Here is an 18,447-nt window from a genome sequence, read left to right on the forward strand (position 1 = left end):
TCAAGATGGGGAATGAAACGAATGTTTAACAAAGCAAAACAGTATGAAAATAAACTTAGAGTAATTCAGAGAGATTATATGTAAACAGCTGACTGAAATAAGAAAGTCGGTACAGGGAATGAGAGAGAAATTTACTAAAAAGAAATACTGAAAACATGAAAAACTCAGTAAGTCAAATAGAAAATTCAGTATTAAGCTTCACCAATACAATGGATCAAATGGAAATGAGAGATGAATTAGAATTCTTGTATCAGCAAAGATTAAATAATAAAACATGAATACATCATGAGTTATATGTACAACATTTAAAAAGTGATGAACTATCGGGATAGAACTCCAGGTTTAGGGCATAAAAGATATTTTGATAGAATTATATCAGAAAGCTTCCCAAATCTAGAGAAATAGATGGCTAGCTGTCTTAGTTTCTTCTCCTATAACTATGATACAAAAATGCCCTGGCAAGAGCAACCTAGGGAGCACAGAGTTTGTTTTGACTCACAGTTCAAGGGTACGGCTCAGCCCATGGGGAAGTCAAGGCAGCTGGAACTTGAGCTGGCCACATCACATAGTCATAAAGCAGTGAAAGCCCCTGACCATGGGCAAGTCATTCTGCCTCAATTAACCCAACAAGATGGTCATCCACAGGCATGGCCAGAGGCTGTCGTAGCCAAGCTAATTCCTCACAGGTCTAGAGGCTTATCTCTAAAATGGCTTTAGATTCTGTCAAGTTGACAAGTAACGCTGTCTGTACTCACAAGACATATAAAAAACAAAATGGACAGGAACAGAAAAGAAGATTTCCACATCATAGTGTAATTAAAACACTAAGTACAGAGAATGAAGAAGAATATTGAAAGCCACAGGAGGAAATACCAAGTTACATATAAAGGCAGACCTGTCAGTATTAATAGCAGATCTCTCTACAGAAGCCTTTAAAGCCAGGGGAGTATGGAACCATGTATTTGAAGCACTGGAAGGGAATAATATATTAAGTCGAACTACTATATCCTGCACAATAGGACATAATTGAAGTCTCCTTTTGTATGATAAAAAACAAGCAGAAGAAATTCATGACCACTTAAGCAGCACTCAGAAGATACTTGATTGACTGTTTCAGAAAGAAGCCAAAATTAAACACATCCAGGACACGACAAGAAAGAGTAAACCACACTAGAAGAGTGGTTATGGAATAGAAAGAATACCAAGCACTACAAATTTGACAAACAACGGGAATTAAATACACCTTTCAGTAATAACTTTAAATGTTAATAGACTAAATTCTATAATCAAAATATACAGAGTAGTAGATGGAAATAAAGAATAGAATTTATTGCCTAAAGACAAATCCTATCATCTGAGACAAACGTAATCTTAAGGGCTGAATGGCGGGAAAAGGTCCTCAAGCACATGGAACTAGAAAGCAGGCAGAGTTGCTATTCTGTGTCTTAAAAAAAAAGACTCCAGAACAAAATTAGAAGAGACAACAAATGTTCATACTGATTAAGGAAACAATTCAACAAGAGAAAATGTTCTAAATGTACATGCCTCGAATACTGATGCTCTTAATTTCATAAAGCAGGGACTCCTGGGGTACAGAGACACGCACTAACCCTAAGGCAGTAATAGTGGATTATCTCAGCACTCTAGGCTCACCTGTAAGGCATTCCAGCAGAGAATAGAGGACATCTGAGATAATGACGTCATAGACCAAACTGACCTAGCAGACATCTACAGGGATTGCACTGAAACACTGAAGAGTACACAGTCTTCAAATTAGCCCATAAAGCTTCCTCTAAAATATATATAATAGGACACAAAGCAAGGCTTTTCAAATATGGGAAAAGTGAAAATGTTTTGTATCCTTAGCACAGTGGAATAAAACTAGAAAAAACAGGTAAACTTTAGAACATTCATGACTGATGGAGATATAATATTTTATAGAATGATGGCTGCATCAAAAAGTTAAGGAAATTTATAAATTATTTTAATCAAAGTGAAATAACATACATAAACTTATGAGATAGAAAGAAGACATTCTTCATTGGATAGAAGGCACTCTTCCTAGAGGGAAATTCACAGCTGAAAATATGAACATTTAGAACCAGATTTCAAATAAATAATAATGGATCTTATAGCCTTAGAAAATAATAAGAACAAACTAAAAAAAGTCAATAGAAGCAAAGAATCATGATCGGACGGAAGTTAATAAAAACAGAAGTAGAAAAAATCCAATTTAACTAAGTACTTTAGGTAGACAAACAAGATCCATAAGTTAGTAGCCAGACTAACCAAAAAAGAGAAAACCCAAATTAACAAAATTAGAGATAAAAGGAAGTGATTGCAGTAGAAACCAATGAAATTCAGAAAATTATTAGAGCATATTTTTAAAATTTATATTTCACCAAATTAGAAAATGAAAGAAATTAATTTGTAGACAACACAGCATAGATAATATTTAAAAAATAAACCAGTGTGTAACAGCAACAATGAGATACAAAAATAAACAAAAGCTTAATTGGTTTGTAAGAAGCAGCGAGAATGGGGCTGGAGAAGACTCAATGAGGTCACTTGCTACTCCACCAGAGGACTCCAGATTCAGTTCCTAGAACCCACGTGAGGACCACAGTCACCTAAACTCCAGCTCAAGGGCTGTGACACCTGGTTTTTGTGAGCACCAGACACATAGACTCATCCTCAATGACAGTGTTAATCTGCGGTGCCCATGCCGATGCAGCATACCCACAGTGGCAATACCTAAACAGTAAGACTGTTAACACAGCTTTAGGCAGATATAGTTCAGTGGTTTAAAAAAAACTTTCAGACCCTAGGTTCTTGAACTCCAAAATAAAATTTAGTGTAATATTCTAAGAAAATATTAATAATTAATGCATTTATTTAGGTATGGTTTCATCACTTTTGAGACTCAAGAAGATGCACAAAAAATCTTACAAGAGGTAAGATCTTTCAGTGTATTTAACTTCTGTTTTGAAACTTCTTTGTTTAAAACTAACCGTTTATGATAATATAATAGTTGAGTGCAAGCCAGTGATCTGTGTATGTCTATATATGCAGATACATGTGTGTGTGTCTCTTAAGACTGCCATTGACCCCTAAGAAACAGTCTGAAGAACAATACATTCCAAGTCATTACATCAGGATGGTTGTTAAGTTATAGTGTATTTTATTTTATTTGCTTAAACTAGTGATTTAAGAATGTGTCTCTGTGATGTGTAAATGTTTTTTTGTAATTCCTAAGGAATACTACAAATGTAAATTACTAGAATAAGATTACCTGATATTATTTCCTTCCTATGAAAAACTACATAAACCAGTAACATTCTTTAATAAAGTGTCTGTAGCCTGTAGTTCACTTTGATGTCTTTTAAAATACGCAAGCATAACATTTAACCTTTTAGAAAAAGGTCATTTAATTATGTAGTATTAAAATCATACACAGTCAGTTCTTACCCTTGATAGTTTTTTATTCTATAAAGGCACCATAAAACTGAATTAGTGGGTGCTGAACTTCTGGGGTTCCTATTTGGAATACAAGATAAGGTTTCAAAATCCTCTTGTCCCAGTATTGCTGCCAGTGAATTAACATATGACCTGCGTTCATGTGTTGCTGGTTAAGGAAATTGTGTTCGCAAAGCTTGTATTGCCTGTCACAGAGCTCTGAGAGCAGCTGCTTGGAAGACGGAAAGATAATGTCAGCTCAGGGTCTCACAGGCTCCAGCTCGTAGCCGCTGCTTCTGTGCTGTGGGGCACAGGCAGGCGGAACCTGTGACAATGAGTGGCAGGAAGCAGAGGTGGCTGAGGAAGGGATCTGTGAAGAGCTAGTTTTCAGGAATGTGCCATCATGGCTTGTTTTCTCCAGCTAAAAAGTCCCATCATGTCCAGTAATGCTGTCGGATTACTAACTCAGCAGTGACCTGTTAGATCCGATCCTTTTCATGTGACCACCTCCTATGGTTGGAGCTGTCATTTGGGACAAAGCATTCAACAGGTGGACTTTTTTGTGGAGGGAATGCACGCTTCACATCTAAGTCGTGATAAACAACATATTTAGTTGACATTGGATTCGTGGCCAATAGGACTATAATGCCTGAATTAAGCATGACAACACTTTTTCTCCATAAAATCCATGAACAATCTTCATGTGCTTAGGAACATTAGCTAGAACTTGAACACCTGTGAGACATTGTATTGTTTAAAAAAATAGCACATAGGCCGGGCGGTGGTGGCGCACGCCTTTAATCCCAGCACTTGGGAGGCAGAGGCAGGCGGATCTCTGTGAGTTCGAGACCAGCCTGGTCTACAAGAGCTAGTTCCAGGACAGGCTCCAAAACCACAGAGAAACCCTGTCTCGAAAAACCAAAAAAAAAAAAAAAAAAAAAAAGCACATAATGTGAAAAACACCTTAAAAGAACATTTTATTATAATATGATAGCTAGAATAAGAAAAAAACATTTTGCTCTAACTGGGTGCTTTTGTGTTAACTACTTGCATTTTCTGTAATACCGCAAATAACCTGGATATAGCTGTAAATAGTGGTTAGTATTGTACATGAACTTCACAGACTACCTGAGTGCAAGCACAATCAGCAACTAATGATGGTTACTACACCATCGAGATGCACAGTAGTAGAGCCAAGATAAAGACACTTACTTGATCTCAGACCATCTTTTTGGTAGCATACTTGATTCCCAGCACCACATACACCAGGCAGTGTGGCACATCCATCAATTGCAGCACTTGAGCAGTAGAGGCGGAAGGATCAGAAGGTCAGTGTCACCTGGTAAGACGCCAGATGTGAGGGCAGTCTGGAACTCGTGAGACCTGTATTTTAAAAAAGAGGAAGAAAGTGTCACATAATGTCTGCTAGCTTCATACTGGTTTTTCTTCACTGATTTTACAAATCATGGTATCAAATTTTACAAATCATGATGTCAAATGATTTTTACAAATCATGGTGATGGGCTTTTTCCTTTATTTTAGGCTGAAAAACTTAATTACAAAGATAAGAAACTGAACATTGGTCCAGCAATAAGAAAACAACAAATAGGGATTCCTCGTATGTATTGAGAACTAATGTATTTTTTAATATTTGCATGATCCTTTTGTGAATTATTAGACTATTTTAGACATTTTATTAAAATATTGTTTCTTTATTTAATAGTTATTTTAGCAAAGTTGGTAGTCATATAACTATTTTTAATAGAAATTAAAATACCTTAGCTTGAGGTATAGGGGAAATATACAAGAACAATGTTAAGTATATTCTACTTAATTATGGTTTAAAGGAAAATACTTTATTTTTAATTAGCTTAAAAAGTAATGTGTTTCATGATAACATTTTCTTTTTGTTGAAAATTCATACAGTGTATTCTGATCACAGTTTACCAGACCCTCCCCACCCATCCACCTCCACCCCTATTTCTTTCTCTCTCTTTAGAAGACAGATAAATTTTAGAAACAATCTTTTAAAAAGTGAAAAAGCACAAGTAACACAGACACACAAAAACAAAACCATAAAAACAAGAGTTAAAAACCATAATATACAAGTAAAAGATGAGTAAGTTTTTAAAAAGATGTTCAGGTGTAACAATATGAGGCCAAAGAATGCAAGAAATACAGCTGCGCTCCTTTTGTGTCTGTCTCCTGGGCGTGGCCTATCTAGCAGTGGTTAGTGCGCCCAGCAGACGCCAGTGCTGAGAGCGAAGTTCTTCTTGATGAGCAGTTGTCAGCCGCAGGTAGCTTCTTGGTTAGGGGTGGGAGCTCCTGTCCATTTCCTCACCTCAGTGCTGGGACCCCGTCTGGCTTGATCGCTGCCACCGTCTGTGAGTTCATAATGTGCATCAGTCCTCTGGTGTCTCACACTGTTTCCTTGGTGTCAGTCCATCCCACGTGGCTCTGAGTCTTTCCTCCTCCTCTTGTACATAGCCCCTGAGCCCTGACGGCAGGGATGGGAGAGCTGGTGGAGACATCCCACTTCAGATGTTCCAAGCGCTTCCAAAATCTGGTACCCTGTGCATTGTCCTGTTAGGATCTCTGTGTTAGCCCCCGTCTCCTGCAGGATGATGGCTGAAGAAGGCACGGACCTACAGGAACAGGAGAATGTCATAGGAGTCGTTTGATCCACTCATCTGTGGGTGGCAGCCAGGCTGTTTGCAGGTCCTGCCTGTTACAGTAAAGCTGCCGCACACAGACATAGTTGAGCAGGTGTCTCTGGAGTAGGAGGCAGAGTCCTTTGGGTGTATGCCCGAGAGTTAGTTCAGCTGGACCTTGAGATAGGTTACCCCAGCTTCCTGAGGAGTCACACACAAGTCTGCACTGACGGTGGATCCACCGGCAGTGAGTGGCTGGTCCCTGACTCAACATCCGCACAGCGTGCGCTGACTTTTATCTGTCTTAGTCATTCTGATAGTTGTAGAATGAAAGCTCGAAGTAGTTCTAATTTGCATGTCTCTGATGACTAAAGATGTTGAAGTTTAAGTGTGTCTCAGCCATTTGAGACTCCTATGCTGAGAGCTCTATTTAGTTCTCAATCCCATTTCTAATTGGGTTTTTTCGTGGGGTCCAGTCTTTTTGTTCTTCGTATATCATAGAAATTGTCTGTATCAGTGGTTCTCAGCCTGTGTGTTGCAACCCCACTAGGGGGTCGAATGACCTTTTTCCCTACAGCTGAACAAAATCCTTCTGTGTGCTTGAATGTGCGCCCACACTTCCATTACCCATTCATCTGCAGACAGGCTTCCAGGCAGACACACTGCCTTGCTGTTTATAAATTGAACCCAGGTATTTCACCCTTGAACATACATTCAAAAGAAAAAAATTATAGGACAATGTCACTTAAAATAGCTAAATAAATTTAGAATTCTAATTAAAAGTATTTGTGATTATAGAAATATTGTAAATTAGCCAAAGTATGGAAAGTGAAAATATATAACTAAAAACAAAAAAGTAACTGCATGTGTTTTTTAGTCAAAACACATGTGTCCTAAATATCAGAGAAAACAATCACTAAATCTTTGGATTAGATAACTTTTGTGTATGCCTTCCTCAAATTTTTATAATACTTACTCTCTTTTTTCCTTTAACTTTTTATAAGCACTTCTGTAGTTTTGTTTATTAAAGGAGATTTCTATAAAATAGTTGCTAATTTTGTTTTTCCTTAGCCATATCATGTGTCTGCTGGGATGTAAAACCTTAGGCTGTTATTCATATCACTGTAAACAATTTTATAGATTGTGTTAATTTGAAGTGTTCTGTTGACAGCAGTTATCAAGTATTTTAACTTTGACTCAGCATTGGTTAACTTAGCTATTACAAAATGTATGGTGGTCTGCAAAGCTGTCTGAGTAAAGTGCTTGCTGCAAGAATGAGAACTGGAATGGATCTCTTAGAGCCCGCGTAAACACAAAGCATGGCAGCACGTGCCTGAGATCCCAGAGCTGGGGAGGCGGATGCCAGAGGATGGGGGCTGGCCGGCCAGCCATCTAGTTGAGCCGTCAGTGAGCTCTGTGTTTGTGAAAAACCCTGTCTCTAAAATTAAAATGGAAAATGATTGAAGAAGATACTTGACATCAACCTTGGGCTCTGCATGCAAGTTCATAAGTTGTCAGACACACGCAGAGGGGCTGGGAGTGAGGCACAGAGATGACGATACTAAATATAGCAGGATTCTGAATATTTTCAGAATACTGTTGTTTGTAAGAGTTTAACTATAATAATTGTACTAACAGTTTTTGACCCATTGTCTACTGATTGCTTTTACATATACAAATAGTTTATTCAGAACTAATGAGCAAAAGAGCCATTGTTGCAGTTTTTTATTTATCTCATGAAAAGCCAACTTGAGAAGTGCTCGCTCTGTTTATATAATACACATATCTGCCTTTAAAAATTAAAGTCGTTTTAAACCATTTAGCTGCATCTATGAGATTCAGAAATGTAGTCTACTAAACAAGACCTGAATAGTGGAATCACCAGTTGACATTTCTGCTGAAATACTCCTAATAATGGAGGAAAATTGACCTTGGCCAGTTGTGGCTCTTAATCCATTGTACACTGGAAATTTATATTTTCTTAGAAGTCTTAGTTTATGTAAAATCTCCATGGATAATTTGCATTCTGTTTCTTAGTATCAGTCATTTGATTATTTAAAGACAAACTTTTTCCATTAAAATAACAGTTGTTTGAATTGAAGTGCCCCTGTAAGAACTCCATGTTCAGCCTCTACCTTGTCTCCTGGAGTAACACCCCATATTCTAATGGAAAAGTATAGGATTAGCTTGTAGTATTGGCCTCTGTTCCAAGACTTATAGACTACAAAGCTATTTTTATTTTCTCTCCAAATAAAAATAAATACTAAAATTTATTTCTGCAATTATAAGAGACTCATATGTTAGTTTTTTCTCAAATCTGTCATTTCTTTTTTATTTCATTACCAACATTGTATTCCCAACAGTCCGGTCTACTTGCCTTCGTCATCGGGAAACCTCTCCGGAGCATGGGCCCTTCTGTGTGCAGTCTGCTGCTGCCGCCTAATCATTAATACAACAGCCAAAGCAGTATTGAAAAAGCACACATGAGCTCACGTTACTTTATTCTCAGCGCGTTTTAACTGTCTTCCCATTTCCTTTTGTTTATGTTTGCACGTGTGCACACAGGTGCTCATGTGGAGGTGAGACGGTGACCCACAATACTCTCTCCGCCTTGCTCTCCGCCTTACTTGTGAGACGGTGACCCACAATGCTCTCTCCGCCTTGCTCTCCGCCTTACTCGTGAGACGGTGACCCACAATACTCTCTCCGCCTTGCTCTCCACCTTATTTTTGAGACAGAAGTGTCTTGCTGAACCTGGTATTCACCGACAGCTCTGGCTGTCTGCCTGTCTCCATCCCCTCCCCACCCACTCTCAAGACTAGGGTTACAGATGTATATTGCCATAAATGGCTTTTTATACAGGTGCTGGGGTCTGAACTCAAGTCCCAGGTCGTCATGATCATGCTTCCCTGACCTTTATGTAGCTTTTAAAGTCTCAATGACAGAGTGAGTGTGTGTGTGTGTGTGTAAATCCTGAACTAAAAGGGAGGTGGAGGTCCTAGACTAACTTCATCAAGGAGTATAGTCATGGTTATAATAGCAGAAAGTTCTAACCAAAGGGAAAGTATAGATAAGAGAGTCATGAGTAAATTCTGCTATTAACCCAAAGAATTAGGAAAATGAATCCAATCTTCTCCAGCTTCACTGTCTCCATCATCTCTGAACTTTTAAGAATAGATCCAGCCAAGATCTCAGGAACTTTTCTGTAGTTTTCAGGCTCTCTACATAATTAATATTTATAAAATAATAACTTATTACTAACAATTAAATTGTTTCATTAGACTGGCATGAGAATTTGAAATGAAGGATTTTTCATATTTATTTACCTTGTTTGTTAATCCCTATAATCTATAACTCTGAGGTATTAAGTTATAAAATGGATTGTTCAAAGATACTAGAATACATAGCGTTTTAAGTATTTTAGTTTTTACTGTAGCAATGTAGAAATCTTAAAATATTTTTCTGAAATGTATTAATAAATTTTGTGTCTATAAACTTAAAAACTCTGCTGTTCATTCTTTGTTTTAGGTTCCAGTATAATGCCTGCTGCTGGAACAATGTATCTGACCACGTCGACTGGATACCCTTACACTTACCACAACGGCGTGGCTTACTTCCATACTCCAGAGGCTGCTTCTGTCCCGCCGTCTTGGCCTGTAAGGGATTTTCATTTTAGAAGAGTTTCTACCAAATATGTTTAAAGACTTATTTTTATTCTTATGTATTTGATTAATTTTTCGTATTTATGTATTGTTTGTGTCAGCCAGTGGGTGTGGATGTCAGAGTACAATTTTCAGGAGCTGGTTCTCTGCTTCCACCACATTGGCCCTGGGAGCCTTTATCCGCTGAACCGTCTCTTTAGCCCTGATTCTGAGATAGTTAAAGCACAAACAAATACAAATATAGTTGTGCCCCTACTACCCAAATTTAACAAATTTTAATTTAAGTTCTTTCCAAAGAGGAAATAAAATACAGCAAATTTAGGTCGTTTCCTTATTTCCATACCTTTTATCCTTTCTTCAGAATATCTTCTTCATTTTCTATATTTTTATTATAAATAAATATAGGGAGCTCCTTGGGGAGTTTTTAAACACTGTATCAGTAATCTGCTTTTAACTTAAATATTATATTTTTGAAAGCTAAGCTATTGACACTTTGTGGACAATACTATTTTAACCCTTAGAGGCTAGGTGGTTAAGAGCACTGACTTCTCTTCCAGAAGACCTGGGTTCAATTCCCAGCACCCATCTGGCAGCTCATAACTGGTAGGATTGGAATGTGTCCTGTTCTGGCAGCGGGCCCAACCTTGATTCCCAGCACACCCATGTGGCAGCTCACAACCACCACAACTCTAGCTGTAGGGAATTCAGCTCCTCTTTGGTCTGAAGGCTAAGTGGTCAACCTTGTAGAATAGGCCAGGGTTTCTAGAGATATAAATGTTTAGGCTATTGATTTATTGGGAAGTTGTTTTTTCTCCTTCAACTACTACACATAGTTTTGCTGGATATATATATGGAATTCCAGGTTAACCATCACGATCATACAGAACTTGCAATGCATTACTCTAAGCTCTTCTGGCTTTTGAATTTTTCATCTGCTGCTACCCTGATGGGTTTTTCTTTATATGTAACTGGTGGATGTTTTTTCTCTTGCAGCTTTCAAATATACTTCCTTTTTCTGTATACTTAGTGCTTTAACTATGATGTGTCATGGGATTTTCTTTCCTTCTTGTCTGTTTGGTGTTCCATGGTCTTCTCATATCTAGTCTTTGTCTATGGTCTTGTCTGATTGGTGTTCCGTGGTATCATATCTAGTTTTCGTCTATGGTCTTGTTGAAGATCTGGTCATGCCATTGACTTAGGGTTCTTTTCACTCACTTATGCCTATCATTCTAAGTTATGGCCATTTTGTGGGGTCCCACATTGCCTGTATATTTCTTTCTGCCTTTTTAATTGTTTTTATCGTCCTTATTTTATATAGGCCATCTGCTTTATCTTTGAGTCCGGATAGTCTATCTTCTGCTTGATTCATTCTGCTTGTAAGGCTTTCCTTTGACTTTTTCTAGTTGGATTATTATTGGAGTTTTCATTTCCATCTTCATTTCAGCTTGAATCCTCTTCGCTGTTTCTATTTATCGAATTTTATTTTTAAGTCTCGGACGGTCTTCATCATCAGTCAGCCTATGTCTGTGTTTTCTTGACCATCACTCAGGTTTATTCTCCTTAAATTCTTTTCCTTGGCCGGGCGGTGGTGGCACATGCCTTTAATCCCAGCACTTGGGAGGCAGAGGCAGGCGGATCTCTGTGAGTTCGAGACCAGCCTGGTTTACAAGAGCTAGTTCCAGGACAGGCTCCAAAACCACAGAGAAACCCTGTCTCGAAAAACCAAAAAAAAAAAAAAAAAAAAAAAAAAAAAAATTCTTTTCCTTAATTTCACTGAGCTGTTTCTTTAAACTTGAATTCCTTGTTGAAACGTATTATTGTTCTTTTAAATTCTTCGTCCTGGAGCTCATCTAGGTAATATTATTGGCAAGCATCTCTATAGGACCATTGGGCTTTAGGGCAGGGATACTGGCTTGAGCTTTCATACTGTCTATAGTTTTGCAGTGGAATGTGGGCGTGTGGACTCTCAGTAGCTGAGTCAGATATGGACAGAGAGTTGGAGCAGAAGAGAGCATTGCTGATGTGTTAGGCTTATAAGGTGGAAGTGGCTTTGGTGGAACGAAGTCAGGCCAATAGGGGACTGCGCTGTTTGCAGGATGTGTGTCCTGGCCCAAGGATACAGTGTAACTTTGGAGGTTGGGAAGGATGGGTTGAGAGGAAGAAGAGTCTGACTCACCATGCCAGGCCATAGAGAAGAACATGCAGGGTCTGGCTGGTGGAGAGGGTCAATGTCTTGACCCATTTTTATTAGCTGTTTATTCTGAGTTGCTTGTTCATCCTGTTCATTCAATTTCCTAAGATGATTTGTCTTTTTCCTGAGTTCATTACATGGATTTTATAGGTTATAAAAATACTCTTCCAGTTTGTAGCTTGCCCACTAACACTGCTTATACTTCTTCTCATAACAACTTAAAATTTACAGTTCTGGCCGGGCGGTGGTGGCGCACGCCTTTAATCCCAGCACTCGGGAGGCAGAGACAGGTGGATCTCTGGGAGTTCGAGGCCAGCCTGGTCTACAAGAGCTAGTTCCGGGACAGGCACCAAAACTACAGAGAAACCCTGTCTCGAAAAACCAAAAAAAAAAAAAAAAAAAAAAAAATTTACAGTTCTGTGTGTTTATTGTTTAAATGTTGATAGACCTGTGACTATTTGCATTTATGATTCAAACTTTTACTATCTTGTTTATAAACAATTTATCTTCATTACAGGAATATAGATAACCCCCTAGACTTTATGGTCTTAACTGTTGCTGCTTTTCATGTCTAGATTTAAATCTGTAGTTTATGTGTTAACATATCTATTCCTTTTTCTGTTCTAGAAAGGGTCCTTTGTCAAATACTGTGTTTCTTGTGGTGGGTCTGTCTCTGAGCTTCCTGTTCTGTTTAACTGGTTGGTTACTCTCCCAGTTCTATTTTAAATGTTAGACCTTATCATGAGTCTTTCTCCATTGTGTTAGAGAGAGCACGTGGAGCTCTGGGCACAATTCACAGGAGTCAGTTCCTTCCATCCAGTGTGTAAATCCAAGACTTCCTCGCCTACTGATAAGCCTTCTTACCAGACCTTGTCATGAGTTTTGAAGTCATATAGGTGTATCTCTCACTTGGTTCTTTTTCAGAGTTTCTCAGACATATATCCTTATATTTGCTTTTAAAAGTAAAAAATTTATGAATCAGCTGTTAATGTGGAAAGCCTTTCTTGTTTTTTTAGAATTGCATTCAACGTGGTTAATTTGGCACCTTTAAATGTTTTGTAATATTGTGCTTTCCTGTCCATGAACACAGTCTATTCATCCATTTAGTTATTTTCACCCATCAAAAAATTACTTTTTTGATAAGAAAAGATGACACCACTTTTGTTTACTTAATTCTACTACTTTATAGTTATTGTTACTTTTATGAAGGGTACTTTTGTTAAAAAGGATATTTCCTTATAGTTTGTGACAGTTGGCTAGTAATGCCTTTGATTCAGTATGTCAAACTTTCATTTATGATTCAGTATACTTTTATTTCTTTCTGGGTTTTTCAATATTTTTCTTCTTGATTATTATAGTGACAGTCTCTCTGATACAATTGACATGCTATCACTATAATCTTGTTGGGGGGGAGAAAAAAATTGAGGAATCACTGTTGAACTTTATATATAGTGAGATACACATGCATTTCGGTGGCTTAAGATACTCTTTTTCATATTTTTCTACATGTTAATAATTGATTTTAAGGAATTACCTTTACATTTCAACAGCAGCAGCAAACAAAAGGAACAAGTACTGCACAGGGTATAGATGGCTGTCACATGCCTTTAAATATTTAAATGGAGAAGATGAGACTTTTGCATTTTACAATAAGTTTTTGGTCTAAACTGTTACAACTCAGGGCTTGAGAGCTGAGTTAACTCTGTGCTCCACCACAGAGGTACTTGCATATTTAATTATTGCTGTTCTAGTCATTCAGTAATAAGGAAAATTGAAATTGTAAGATTTGTAGAAAAATGGATGAATATGGAAAGTATTGTAAGTGAGGTAACCCAAATTCAGAAGGACAAACACCGGGTTCTCTCTTACAGGGCTCCTAGCTTCTGGTTGTTATATGTGTATATTTATGTGGCAGTGAGTGTGAATTAGATTGTAAAGCTAGGAGGGGAACCGTGGAAATGGAGAGAAGTTTGAAGGGAGGAGATGAAAATAGAATGATAGAAGAGATACGGCGTGGGAGTAGAAAGGAGACCGCGAGGACGGAAGGGAACAAGCAGGGGCAGGTGGACAGATGACAGAGAAGAGGGAAGAGAGTCGGCCAGAGCGGATGTGCCAACAGTGCGGTGATGAGTTTAAAATACATGAATGTGGTGGCTTGAAAGAAAACAGCCACCAAAGGCAGTGTGGCCTTGTTGGAGGAAGTGTGTCACTGTGGAGGTGGGCTTTGAGGTCTCGTATGCTCAAGCCACTCCCCATGAGACAGTTCATTTCCTGTTGCCTTTGGATTAAGATTTAGAATTCTCCAGCACCGTGTCTGCTTGCATGCCGCCATACTCCCAGCCACTATGCTCCCCATCATGATGATGATGGACTAAACCTCTGAAACTGTCAGCTGACACCTCAGTTAAATGTTTTCCTTTATACGAGTTGCCGTGGTCACAGTGGCTCTTCACAGCAGTAGAAACCCTAAGACAATAAATAAATAAATTTCAGTTAATTTAACAAAAGAGCTTAGTGAATCAATTAAAGATAAATTCTTCATTCTCTAGAGTTATTATAGACTGGATTATTTTAACATTTGGAATTAAATCCAGTGATGATAAAAGTAAGACTGTATTTGGCTATAAATTCATTTAAGCTCATACAGTTTTTATTAAAAACATTCATCTAGCAAACAGAATTTACCTAGTACATAACTGTAAGCAAAGAAGAGCTCTCCTAATAGTCAAGAGTTAGAACAGCTTGTTACCTATTTTGTAAAGCAAGTATGTTGACTAGTATGAGGAGAATTATTCCAGTTTTAAAATAGGCTAAGTTCTGACAGTGTGGTCCTCTTATGCTATGCATTGTTCATTTAAAAGTAAAATGGGGCAGGAGACTAATGGCTCAGTGGTTAAGAGCAGGTACTGCTTCTGCAGGGGACCTGAGTCAGTTCCCAGCACCCGTGTTGAACAACTCACAACTGTAACTCCACCTTCAGGAGATCCAGCCCCTTTGTCTGAATTCTGCAGGTACTTTAACACTCAAATACACACGCAGGCACACTCTTATACACATAACTAAGATAGTAAAAACAAATCTTTTATGTGAATTTGTGGACTGTGGAGATGGCCTAGAGAATAAAGCGCTTGCCCTGAAGGTGTTAGCACCAGTTTTCATAATCCACATAAAAGCTGGAATCACCTTGCCTCAATAAAGTGTAGAGTCATCAAAGAAGACTCCCCAACACCAGCCTCTGACATCCACACACATACACAAAATACAAATAAATGTGTTATCTAACCATAGAAAACCTCTCACGAATCTTAATGTTTAGTGTAATATCAATCTCATATATACTATGAAATTTATATTTACCCTCACTGTTAAGTCAGAAGCAATGTAAATAGTCAATTTTGATAGTCCTGGTTATGATAATCCTGGTTATGATGGCAACCTTGATAAATGAGATGCTAGGTACTCTGGCAGGAGAAAAATGAAGAGACCCTTCTTTAGCATTTATTCATCTTCAACTTCCAAATTGTCTTCTTAATGTGACAAGGTGAACATCAAAACAGAATATTATATGTAAAAATACTATTTATGGTTATTTCTGGCTTATTTAAGTCCTCAAGCTTAAATTCTTCTTGACACTGTATGTCCTCTAAAGCACAATCCACATCGGGTGGTGGCACACACCTTTATTCCAGTACTTGTTTGAGGCCAGCCTGATCTACAGAGGAAGTTCCAGGACAGCCAGGGACACACAGCAAAACCTGTTTTCAAAACAGACCCCAAAAAAAGCACAGTTTTCAAGTCCAAGCATGTTGTGGTTTTTTCTGTGGTGTTCATTTTGTGAATTTAGAATTACTGTGATGAAATTGGACCTGCTTTTGTAGGTCCCTTGTTTATATCTGGTACTCTGTAATCGCCGGAGTCCATACCTTCCTAAAACCGCTCCCTCAACGCTATAGCAGACTAGGTCACATCCAACATGCTCACTTGCCAACCCATCCCATGAAGGATCAGCTTAACAGTGTGGTCTTTCCCAGGTGACCCCAGCATTAGCTTTAGAAGACACTATGAACCAGAGTTTTGAAGTCTTGGCATTATTTCTACTTGGGGCCGAATATTTCACTGTTGTAGAATATTATTCAGGGCATGCTAAAGTGGTTAAAAGCGTCTCTGCTGTAATTATGGCAGTCAAGCGTGTCTTCTAGCATAGCAGATGTCGGAGGAGGTGAAATCAATTATGGCTGACAGTATCCTCCTGTATTATCCTCTGTTCTGTTTGCTAAGAGTTTTCATCATAAAAAGGCAAATTTAAGTGCATTTGTCTGCTGAGATGGTCATTTTCCTCCTTTAACATATTAACAGTAAAATACACCATTACTTTCTAGCCTTATCTATACTATAGTTTTATTAGCATACCAATCTGAATTGTATAAATGCACAATATTTCTCTTGACTTTGGGATTATAGGCATCTAAACAAAATAATAACATACTACATCCCAAATTAGAAATTAAATTTTAATCACTATCATCGGTTTATTTTGCCTGATTGAAATATAACTTACCTGTCTTATTAATTACTTGGTCTTAAGTAATGTATTTGGGAGCTTGCTCTGTCATTTTGAATAATCAAAAAATACTTCATTTTCCTCAAAAACATACCTATCACAATTTTGGATTAACTCACTTAATAATCCAAAATTAAATTTCTTAAACCTGATTTCACTGTCTCAAATAATGTTTTACATCATTGGCTATATAATAATGGGATAGAATGCTGGTACTCAGTAACAGGAAGATCAATACGATCACTCATCTGACGCTAACCACTGGTGTAAACAACCCACTTCTGGTTTCTCCAGGGAAATGATTTATATTGTGATCACCTTTGGAAGTGTTAAGTTTCAGACTTAAAGAAACATCACTGGTGTTTTAGTATTGCTATGGAAATGAAGTCACATAGGAAAACTGTTTTAATAAATACATTTAAATAAAGTTGATAATAATACCATAAGAGGAAGAAGATATAACATTTTAATCAATAACAAAAAGTTAACTGAGCTTAGGTAATAATTCAAGATCAAATTTTATTGTAATTTAAAGAGCTCTTTCTAAAGTAAATTTTGTTTCCTCCCACAGTCACGGTCCATATCTAGTTCTCCCGTGATGGTAGCACAGCCGGTTTATCAGCAACCTGCATATCACTACCAGGTAGGCACTGAGTTTACTAGAACCTCTGGGCTGAGGAGCCAGGGGAGATGGCTCAAGGGGAAACACTTACTGCTCAGAGATCTAGGCATGAGACTGTGACCTGTGTGCAGGGCCGGGCAGCAGCAGGTCTCTGAGCTCACTGCCAGCCAGCCGAAACATTAGAGATGGGGGGAGCAAGAGGACGATACCTGTCCCCTGCAGCCTGTAGTCTCCTCGTGTGCACACACACAACACACGCACATACACGTACACTGTGTGTGCTGAGGAAAACAGTTCGGGTTGCTTAGCATGTAGGAGGGACGAGATTGGATCCTAAGCACAACGTTTTTAAGAGTCCAGTATTTTAAGTCCTTTGAGGTGTTTCATGCTTTTCTTCTATACGCAAAGACTAATTCGGGAAAGAGAGTTAAGTCTTGAGAAAGGATGCATTTGCTTCCTTTCACAAACGTAATGAATTCAGTTCTCTGCTGTTTAAAATTTATTCTGAAATGCCTTTAATAGGCTGGGACGTAGCACAGTGGGAGAATGCTTTTCATAGCATCTGGAGTGCCCTGGGTTTCTTTTCCAGCCCACAAAAAAAAGTCTTTAGCAGTAATTCATGAATCCAGGTACAGATGTTGTGCTTTTAATGTTACTTTGAATGCATGACTGGTAGATATAATCTGGTGTGTGTTGAAATAAGCAGTGTACTATGGTGTGTTAACTATTACGTTCACCTCCTTTAGTTAGCCAGCACTCATTCTTAGTTCTCATGGGAGATTAGCAATAAGAACTATGGTGTAATGTCAGCTCATTTAATTTTTGGCAGGGTAAACAATGACTTCTAGACAAAATTCGGGTAACAATCTGCTTTTATAAATAAAGCATTAGTGAAATACAGCCTGATTTATTTATGTAACATCTGTGGTTGCCTTTGCTTTCAAAGGTTGTGTAGTTCTAACAGAGATCTTACGGCCTGCATTCACATTTTAAAACATTTATTCTAGCCTTTCTTTCAAAAGTTTTTGTCAGCCTGCTTAAATGGATTAACAAAAAAAAATGAATCAACCAAGAAACTAATATTTAGAATATAAGTGAGAAAAAATAAACAATCTGGTCAATAGATGAGCAGTGGAAATAAATTGACACTTTTCAGATAAAAACAAATACATAAATACATCAAAGGTTCAGATAAGCATCAGGAAAATGCAAATCAAAATTACAGTGAGATTCAGTTTCACCACAATCAGAATATCTACCATCAAGAAAACAGCAAATAATCCTGGAAGCAATATAGAGGAAAG

At 37.9% G+C, this 18,447-nt stretch overlaps 1 protein-coding gene across 1 annotated transcript in view; it reads left to right on the forward strand.

Moving 5' to 3' along the window:
- Positions 1-18,447, forward strand: part of Boll (boule homolog, RNA binding protein) — a 62,648-nt gene that overhangs the window by 12,567 nt on the left and 31,634 nt on the right. The window contains exons 4-7 of the mRNA XM_057758787.1: positions 2,900-2,954; positions 4,999-5,074; positions 9,636-9,763; positions 17,093-17,164. Coding sequence (XP_057614770.1) covers positions 2,900-2,954; positions 4,999-5,074; positions 9,636-9,763; positions 17,093-17,164 — 331 coding nt within the window. The remainder of the gene's footprint in view (positions 1-2,899; positions 2,955-4,998; positions 5,075-9,635; positions 9,764-17,092; positions 17,165-18,447) is intronic.

The sequence above is a fragment of the Chionomys nivalis genome, chromosome 26, assembly GCF_950005125.1.
Source record: "Chionomys nivalis chromosome 26, mChiNiv1.1, whole genome shotgun sequence".
NCBI classification, from domain to species: Eukaryota; Metazoa; Chordata; class Mammalia; order Rodentia; family Cricetidae; genus Chionomys; species Chionomys nivalis.